The sequence below is a fragment of the Salvelinus fontinalis genome, chromosome 36 (assembly GCF_029448725.1).
Source record: "Salvelinus fontinalis isolate EN_2023a chromosome 36, ASM2944872v1, whole genome shotgun sequence".
NCBI classification, from domain to species: Eukaryota; Metazoa; Chordata; class Actinopteri; order Salmoniformes; family Salmonidae; genus Salvelinus; species Salvelinus fontinalis.
Window position 1 is genome coordinate 15,473,860 of NC_074700.1, and position 10,436 is coordinate 15,484,295.

Consider the following 10,436-nt stretch of genomic DNA (forward strand, 5'->3'; position numbering starts at 1 on the left):
ATGGTGTGCATTTTCGGTCCTTTTCCTTTCCGTAGCCTAAATATCCTCCGTCAGTACGACCCTCGAAGGCATTATCAATCGTACAATAGGTTCCATAACAAAGACAGTGTTGTGTGTGTGTGTGTGTGTGTGTGTGTGTGTGTGTGTGTGTGTGTGTGTGTGTGTGTGTGTGTGTGTGTGTGTGTGTGTGTGTGTGTGTGTGTGTGTGTGTGTGTGTGAATGTGGAGCTCTCAATGGTTCCATGTTATTGAAATAATGATGACCTTTTCTTAGTGACGTACTTGCTTTAGTTTTGTAATAAGATGGGGACAAGACTATATTGCCCTAAAACAATACATGTACACACACACACACACACACCCACACATTTTCTCTCTCTCTTGTCCAACCCCTCTCTCTCTCTCTCTCTGTATTTCTCTCTCTCTTTTGTCCAACCTCTCTCTCCATATTTCTCTCTGTATTTCTCTCTCTCTCCATATTTCTCTCTGTATTTTTCTCTCTCTCTCCATATTTCTCTCTCTGTCTCTCTCCGTATTTCTCTCTGTGTCTCTCTCACCGTATTTCTCTCTCTCTTTTGTCCAACTTCTCTCCATATTTCTCTCTCTGTCTCTCTCCGTATTTCTCTCTGTCTCTCTCTCTCTCCGTATTTCTCTCTCTCTTTTGTCCAACCTCTCTCCATATTTCTCTCTCCGTATTTCTTTCTCTCTCTCCGTATTATTTCTCTCTCCGTATTTCTCTCTCTTGTCCAACCTTTCTCTCTCCGTATTTCTCTCTCTCTCTCCATATTTCTCTCTCTTGTCCAACCTCTCCGTATTTCTCTCTCTCCGTATTTCTCTCTCTCTCCGCATTTCTCTCTCTTTCTCTCTCCGTATTTCTCTCTCTTGGGCGGTCTCACACTCCTCCATTCCATCCCTCTGTTGAACTTCACCGTATATATTTCATTTAAGAACACAATATTCCCCTGTGGATAAACAGACATAGATATTTTATTGTAGATTTGCAAACAATGTTGGTGATAAGGTGTGGTAGTCAGTAGATGAATGTCATAATATTTAGTTCATCTTCATATCATATTCTGTTGTTTACTGTTCTTCTAACCCAGCCATTTCCTCTGCTTCCAGAATGCTGATGTCTATGCCCTGGCCTTGGAATTATGGGGGGAAATTACAGGAGACTTGGAGATCCCTAGCTCCTCATCCTTTTGTGACAACCAATGGGAAGAGAGAGGAGTTGGACTGGTCACACCCCTGAAGCACTTTGGAAAGACTGATGGAAAACCTTTATTTTGTTGCTTTCAGTTTATTGGTTGTGATTCCAATGGGGATGCGTGCCGATGATAGCCCGTGAAGGGAGGACTCTCAGCCAATAAGAGAGAAGAATAAAGACTGACTGCGGACCGGGAGCCAATGATATTTTTCGATCATCAACCTAAATGAAAACACAATTAACCAATCAAAAAGCAGGATTTCATCTAATGATTGCTGAATATACATAGTATTATAAGGAAATATATAGAAGTATATATCTTTTAAAAAGTGCCTAATTTTTTTGATTGTAGCCATTTTACAAAGAACTTAGCATTGACTAAGGAACTGAAGAAGCTTCAGTTTTTGTGCTCCTTTTGAAGTAGAATATGTTGTGGCAACCAGATGTAACGGACAAAGAAGAGAGCACTGGTACTGGTATATATTCTGAATAATAATGATGATGATGATAATAATAATAGCAATTAGCTGGCCTGACTGTGTTACTGTGAGAGATGTTAGCGGCATAGCTTCTATTGACTTTATGCTCACCGCTTCAATGTAGCTGACAGATGTTTCTCTCCCTCTCTTTCAATATCTCTATCTCTCTCTGCCCACACCTCTCATCCAATAATGCAGAGTTATTCTATATCACATATCAACATGCTCACATACTACACAATATGCTCTGGTCAATATGTATTTAATGCACAGAGAGACACTTGGCACTTGTTGCCGGGAAAGACAACTAAAAAAAACAATTGTATGGAACTGTATTTAACTATACATAGTTCTTTCAAATACATGTATTAATTATAACACAGAAATAGATTACTCCACAATTTCCGTAATCTTAGCCTATCTATACTGAACAAAATATAAACGCAACATGTAAAGTGTTGGACCCATATTTCATGAGCTGAAATAAAAGATACCCGAAATGTTCCATACACACAAAAAAGCTTATTCTTTAGCTCCTGAGTGGTGCAGTGGGCTAAGGCACTGCATCTCACTACAGATCCTGGTTTGATTCCAGGCTGTGTCACAACCGGCCGTGATTGGGAGTCCCGTAGGGCGGCGCACAATTGGCCCAGCGTTGTCCGGGTTTGGCTGGGGAGGCCGTCATTGTAAATAAGAATTTGTTCTTAACTGACTTGCCTAGTTAAATAAAGGTGAAATAAAACATCTATAAATACATCTCTAAAATTGTGTGCACAGATTTGTTTACGTCCCTGTTAGTGAGCATTTCTCCTTTGCCAAGATAATCCATCCACCTGACAGGTGTGGCATATCAAGAAGCTGATTAAACAGCATGATCATTACATAGGTGCACATTGTACTGGGAACAATAAAAGGCTACTCTAAAATGTGCAGTTTTGTCACACAAGAAAATGCCACAGATGTTTCAAGTTTTGCGCAATTGGCATGCTGACTGCAGGAATGTCCACCAGGGCTGTTGCCAGAGAAATTAATGTTGATTCTTCTACCATAAGCCGCCTCCAACGCTGTTTTAGAGAATTTGGTAGTATGTCGAACCAGCTTCATAACTGCAGACTACGTGTAACCACACCAGCCCAGGACCTCCACATCCGGCTTTGTCACCTGCGGGATCGTCTGAGACCAGCCACCCGGACAGATGATGAAACTGAGTTTGCACAACAGAACAATTTCCTCACAAACGTCTCAGGGAAGCTCATCTGTGTGCTCGTCGTCCTCACCAGGGCCTTGACCTGACTGCAGTTTGGCGTCGTAAACGACTTCAATGGGCAACTGTTCACTTTCTATGGTCACTGACACTCTGGAGAAGTGTGCTCTTCACTGATGAATCCCGGTTTCAACTGTACCAGGCAGATGGCAGACAGTGTGTATGGCATCCAGCGGTTTGCTCATGTCCATGTTGTGAACAGAGTGCCCCAATGGTGGTGGTGGGGTTATGGTATGGACAGGCATAAGCTACAGACAACGAACACATTTGAATTTTATCGATGGCAATTTGAATGCACAGAGATACCGTGAGGAGATCCTGAGGCCCGTTGTCGTACAATTCATCCGCCTCCATGTCCTCATGTTTTCAGCATGATAATGAACGGCCTCAGGGATCTGTAAACAATTCCTGGAAGCTGAAAATGTACCAGTTCTTCTTGGCCTGTATACTCACCACACGTCACCCATTGAGCATGTTTGGGATGCTCTGGATAAACGTGTAGTCCAGACTACTTTACACAGCCATTGAAGAGGAGTGGGGCAACATTCCACCGGCCAAAATCAACAGCCTGATCAACTCTATGCGAAGGAGATGTGTTGTGTTCCATGAGGCAAATGTTGATCACGCCAGATACTGACTGGTTTTCCATTTTTTGTTCAGTGTTGTAATTATAGAATCACCCACGTTTGGTAGGCTATACTGTTTCATGCAACACTTTCTGGCCATGGTTGTTCATGCAGTGGTTACAATGTGCCACTGTTCAAACGTTGGTATAAGGTCTCAAAAGGTCAGCGGCAATGCAACGGGAGCAAACGAGTTTGGTACAGGGACAGACATTTTTTACATGCAAATCTGATTGGATACAGCATTTGATTATTGAAATATCAGCCTCAATTTAACTTCCAAAGTAATTTTTTTCTTTCTGAGGGCTGATCGGGGACTGTCCCAGGAAATCTGGGACATCTTGTCACGCTAGTCCATAGGGATAAAAGAGGTGCTAACAATAGCCCTTGCTAATGTTGGCTTACCTAACGTCTGCCTTTGATAACATGGCGTGCCTCGCTAGCTGTGGGCAACATGCTAACTTTTGCCTAGTTAGCAAAGTATTCGGTTCTGAGGCATAGATAGGGCCACCATCCTCCTTTATGTTTCTCAGTTGCCGTCTTTCTCTCTCTCTCTTTGGCTCTTACTTTATACTCTCTCTGCTATGCATTAGCACTAAAGTGCCTGCCTGTATGTATGTCTATCTGTCTGCCTGTCTATATGTCTGTCCCTTTCTTTCCCTTTAGCGCTATGAGGGCAAAATATATATCGTCTATTTTCCTCTTATTTCTCTATTTGTGGCTGTGCAATATTGTGTAAACTTAAGGAACCCTGCCCTTATTGATGGTTCAATGATGTTCAAGGATGTAGTGACCCATGTAATGACTTGACCAATGGCCCCTGCCTTCGTGTTTGTATTGTCACTAACCGGCTCAAAGCCCGTAACAAAAGGGAGACAACATGGAGATAAGGAATAACAAAATATATTTATTAACTAAGGTAACCTATATGCAATTAACAATGGTGTGTGAGTAGTGTAAGTGAGTGTTTTGCTTGCATAAATGTGATAATGCGGGGTGTTGAAAGGTGCTAAAGCAAACAACCAAAAGGCCACAAAAATACCACAACAGAATCTATGAAGGTGTCTGCATGGAGAGAGTCTCCCCAATGATTGTGGAAGAGGTCTATTTATCCTGGGACACACCCGGGCCCAGGTGTTTCCCATGTAGCTGACAACCCTCCCAACTCCGCCCACCGGCATCCTAATAAGGAGACGAGCACAGAGAGAATATGGCAGACAGAGTGGGAGGGTCGTCACAGTATTGGGTTCATGCTGGCTGTTTTGGCCCCGTGGAGGGGCCTCATCTATGGATGGCCCTATCAGTGCCAAAACAAAAATACCTTTTGACTCTTTGACAATATATTAAATAGCTAGCTACAAGTTCAGACCTTTTTTTTATTTTCTTGTATGTTAAATGCTATTATAACCTTGCCTTGATTTTGCAACAAAAAAAACTGTCTTGGATGTTTGAGAGACATTTTGCCTCCTTAGTTTGCCTCTGGGACACGTATGAAAGAAAGGGGTGAGAGGAAGCACTTCTGAAATTACTTCATGAACAATACTTACCATAAGTTGCCAATATGAGCCGTCACTGAAAGAGAAAACACCCTTCAAAGAGAACCACATTTCTCTGTCCAACGTTTCACTACCAGCACGTATGTATATTCCGACGGTCAGTCCAAGGTGTCTGCCTCGTGCACTTCGTCCTCACTCTTGTCACATGACTGTCGGGACTCGTAGCATAACAAAGCAGCTTTATTGCTACCAGATTAGGATCTGTGGTCAGGGCAATTGGCCATAATGGTTTCTATAATAATGCAGAGGTGAGATTAGGAAAGTAGTTGGTTTCCAACCTCACTGTGCCGGGTTTGTTTCTAATGACGGTTCACTGCAAGGCACAACAAGGCAGTGATACGAGCACACACTTACACATTAAAACACAAACAGTAAATAGTGTCAATGTTTCCAAAAGTTTTTGGGAAATGTTTTCTTTTGTTATATAATGACTCCACAATCTTCCAAACTGAAGCCAGAGAGTTCACTCCGAAATCAAAGTTAAGTCTGGTGCTTTCTGGCCTCAAAAGTGGACAATGGTCATGAACCCAGTCACTGTTGAGGTCTGAAAGCATCAATATATATAACAAACTTTAACTTTGGAGTGAACTATCACTTTAAAGAGCTACTGAACATACCGATTGACACCTGTGGTTTTCTGTTGCTCACTAGAAAAACACGGTTTCCTGATCGATTCTGCGTTTGGTTAATGATGTTTGCCCCCATGAGACACTAGACGGGAAGCCTGTTTCACTTCCTCAAAATCAATTTAACATAACTCAAGAAATCTGTAATTAGTTTTGATGTTTTGCCGAGGATGTTTTAGTCATGCAATTTTACATCGAACTAAGGTGTTTGGTGCAGTATTTCTCAAGTAAAAGAATGTGTGACGTGCTGGGCAGGTTTGTCTCACTATGTATCCTATTGGATAGAGAGCAGGTCTGTCTCACTTTCACTGTCTATGCTATTGGATAGAGAGCAATCACCGCAGCTGTTCACAACCATGTTAGTGGGCAAATGGACATCATCAAATCAAAACCCTACCTTCATTTACCTGGTGTGACGCATGGACGTTCCAAACTCCGTTTTAGACCAGACTGACTTTATGACCAAAATTATCCTATTTACACTTTCTAGTCAATTTTGACACTAGAATGAATGTTTCTGACTCATCTCGATGCCGTATGGGCCGTTTCCAAATTGATTTGTTTCTTTTTAAAATGAAATTAATGAATGGTGATCATGTATAATGAACTTTATTTGGGAGAATTCAGGGGTTGGGGGTGTTAAGCTTAGTTGCTGTTCTCCATGACGATAGGGTGTTCTAGATTATGGGAAAATACACATTTTTCCTATCTACAATTCTAAATGGGAAATTCTGATGCTCTTTGACTGTGATGTGACAATTTCACTTTTGTTGCTTGAGAAGAAAAAACAACAAAAAAAGATCTAGGAGTTGTCCTTTGATTAAAGGTAATGATCTCATAAAAATAAGAGTTGTCTAGATGTCTGTGCGGAGGGACAGATTGAGACAAAGAGAAACAAGGCAAAGTGACGGGCACAGACAGTTATAAAGGCAGGCGGTGGTACCGGCATACTGTACTGTAGTGACGGACACACAGACACACAAACACACAATCACACTCATAAAGGCTTTAACAACCATAATCAAAACTGTTTAATGATTAGTTACCGTAAACAAAAAGCCTTTCTTAGTCATCTCTCTCTCCAGTGATAAGATCGATGTGACTATGTAGTGGCAAGATGCCAACAGGGTTTATCACTCATCTCATTGGAATTATGACCAACTGCTTTGTTTGTGCCTGGGAAAGGATGTGTGTGTGTGTGTGTGTCACACTCTCTCTCTCTCTCAGGCTCTCTCACTCACAATTAAATTAGTTTCAATGGGCATTATTAGCGAGAAAAGTCCGTATCTTTCATGTCTCTCCCTCTTTCCACTCAGACTTTCTTTGCCTAATAAAGTCTATGTTGTGAGGATTCTCTGTGTCTTTCTCTCCCAGATGGCCTGGTAACTCAACCCCAGGTTATATGTGCACCAAATCCCCATTGGGATGAATAGGAATGAGAACACAACACACACACACAAACACACACCCTGCATCTGTGTGAACATGAAGCAGATGCTCTCACTCTCTCTGCCCTGCCCATGAATAGGATGGAATATGGGAGTAAAGGACACATATCATCACCAGTATGTATTAGGGGAATATGAGGCTGAAACAGCTTCACCAGAAGGCCAATGAAAACCATGTAAGTACACTGTATCTGTAGTCTATTCACTGTGGCCCTGACCCTATTGCTCTTTTCTTATAAGCTGGCTCTTGTTCCCTCGCACCTAACCTCTCACCTCTATGCTTCCCTCAGGGCATGTTTAGCCTTGTTAGACTGACATGTGAACCGTGTAGTCTAAACTTAGACACAGGAGCGTAAATCTTAGGGGGGGACATGTCCCAATCAATGTTAAACAGACGTTAACAGAGACGCTAAAAAGCCAGAAAGCTCGGTGGCTTGGTCCTAGGTGAAGAAGTAAGCTGTACTGGAGCTAAGCGCTAGCTAACCGCTAACTACAAACACACTGCTTCCCTCTGTTAGGACTGCTCTTACGTTACAGCGACCGTTGTTGCTATAATGTGACAGGACAGGACAGCAGAGTAAAGTCTCTCAAAGAGCCAAGCTGTGAATGAATGGCCATTGAGATGAATGGATGGAGAAGGGATGAGAATATGGCACTTGGAGCCTCCACATCAGAAAGAGAGAGGTAGAGAATGATCGAGTGAGTTGGGAACTTCCGCCATCTGGTCATCACGGAGACTCAGTCAATGGCCATGTTCCGTTGCCTCCGCGGCAGTGCCAATATTCTGGGATGGCGCCAAGGAGAGGTGGTAGAGGACACCGGGTTTAGATGGGCACCGGGCACAGACAGTCATGTCATAAACCTAGAGGAAACGAGAGATAGAGAGGGAGGGGGGACGACAGGTAAAGAGAAATGAGGGAGGGAAAGAGGGAGTGACAGAAACTGAAAGAGAGAGGAAGAGAGCAGCTTTCCTCGAAGGCCAGAAGACAACAGGTGGATCTGTGGCTGTGAACTCTAGTTGCAAAACTAGGTAGAAGGACACACCCTCTGTACAGCAGCGTCCTTTGCCTCTCACTAAAACACTCCGCCACAGGTGATTGGTGTCACCTTAATTGGGGACGACGGGCTCGTGTTAAATGGCTGGAGCGGAATCAATGGAGCGGTATCAAAAACATTAAACACATGGTTTCCATGTGTTCGACCATTCCATTCGAGCCGTTCCAGCCATTATTATGCGCCGTCCTCCCCTCAGCAGCCTCCACTGGTCTCAGCCATGTGTTAGGGTGACGGACAGGAGCATGCGGATCCACACACATGCATACAGACTAGACATTGTAGGGCTCGGGGTACACATGACACACAGACAACAGGTGTGTGCTTACAATGTATACAGTATGTAATACTCATCAGTAGGCTATAAAAGAAAACTGAAAAAAATAAGTGATGATGTGATACTGTGCATTGTATATATTAATCCATCATTGTATTTGACAAAGCAAAAAATGTAAGGCTAACATGTTCCAGAATGACTTTTGGATGTGTACGTGGGGGCTTTTTCAAGCCTGTGTAGTGGTATCAAAAAGTATATTAATTGGCTTTTTATCACAATAAAAGCGTAGAATGGATGCATTTTAATACATTTAATTTCCCATGATCTGTCATTCATCAGCTCCAACCCCCATATGATGTAGCAGCATGTAGCTGTGCTCTGACCCATCGGCACGTTGGTAAGAATACAGGAAGTCTTCCTGCTTTATGACTTCCTCTCTGGCACGGCCAAACAGGAAGCTCACTCCGTGTTTGACACAGAAATAGCAGGAGTCCCTGAACCAGATGCACAGAAACACACTGTAGCACAAACATCATGTTTTTATAGTTTTTTATAAATATCTGAACTCTAGATTCATAGTATACTTGATAATAACCGTACAGTTTCGTACATTTCGGTTAATCACCCTCTCCTTCACATTCTCCTTTTTTAATCAATCACATTCTATGTTGTGCTCTTAAGGTAATTTATTATGAAAATGTTGATGGTAAACATTACAGTGCGTTAGGACAATTACTACAGTACAGACTAATATGGAAATAGTAAAACTCAGCGATTCCAATGCTTCTGGTATCTGAAGTAATTTGATCTGCAAATGCCACAGCAGACCCAACCATTTCTAATGTATTTTCAGCCCCTTTCTTTGTCCTCCTTCCTCCCACTCTTTCAGTGTTCTTAGCCAAACAAAAATTTCTTCAATATCCCCCCCCTCTTAAATCATGCTCCATGGGAATGTGGATGTCAACATTTCTGTGTTTAGTTGCGTACTTTGTTAGCTCAGTTACTCTGTCGTGTTTGGTTCAGAGAGAGAAAGAAAACAAAACTACCACATGTAGCGAGGGAGGGGAAGATGACGGTGAGGCCTCCATGCTTTACTTTCCTTGAAAGCTTCCTGAAAACCAGACACATGGTACAGAATTCCCCTCACAGTGGGAGACAGGGGGACCAGGGGTTAGGCCGTTTTAAAGAGAGAAAACACACACACACACACATACATACATATGCAAAAACAAACACACAGAGTGAGAAAGAGAGTTATGTGAGAGAGAGCTTAGAAAGAGCCGTCAGTCTAACACCTTGGCTTTGATGGCTTTGAACTCTGAGGGGGACTTCTATGGGAAAGTGGAACACCACGAGTTTTGCAGGGGAGGGGTGGGTGGGCTGTAGGGTAGTTGCATTAATCCATTGTACAATGTACTTCAACTTGATTGACAGATCCCCCAAGCTTCTCCCTTGGCCCCCCGCTGCTGGATCCTGAAAAGCAGTTGAGGACAAGCGAAGAAGTGGGTATTTTAGTGAGGCTTGCACGCTGGGAAAAGGTAAAGGGTCATCCTCCATAAATTAAACTGTTAGCACTGGGATTTGAGCTTAGCATGGACACATGGAACTGTGTTAGATCACTAGCGGCTGGACCAAAGCAACAACATCCCTGTACTTGTGAAATATGTCTAATTCAGACTGAAGAAAATTCCCAGTTAAAAGCCACTAAACTATACTGAAAACTATAAAACGCAACATGCAACAGTTTCAACGATTTTGCTGAGTTACAGTTCATAAGGAAATCAGTCAATTGAAATGAATTCATTAGGCCCTAATCTATGGATTTCACGACTGGGCAGGGGCGCAGCCATGGGTGGGCCCACCACCCATTTGGAAGCCAGGCCGACCCACTGGGGAGCCAGACC

General features: G+C 42.8%; 1 protein-coding gene across 1 annotated transcript in view; it reads left to right on the forward strand.

Annotated features, from left to right (window-relative positions):
* The window catches only part of LOC129835267 (insulin receptor substrate 1-B-like), a 69,361-nt gene extending 62,256 nt beyond the window's left edge, over positions 1–7,105 (forward strand). Inside the window, exon 4 of the mRNA XM_055900828.1 lies at positions 1,122–7,105. Coding sequence (XP_055756803.1) covers positions 1,122–1,129 — 8 coding nt within the window. The 3' untranslated portion in view covers positions 1,130–7,105. The remainder of the gene's footprint in view (positions 1–1,121) is intronic.
* Positions 7,106–10,436: the final 3,331 nt, after the last annotated feature.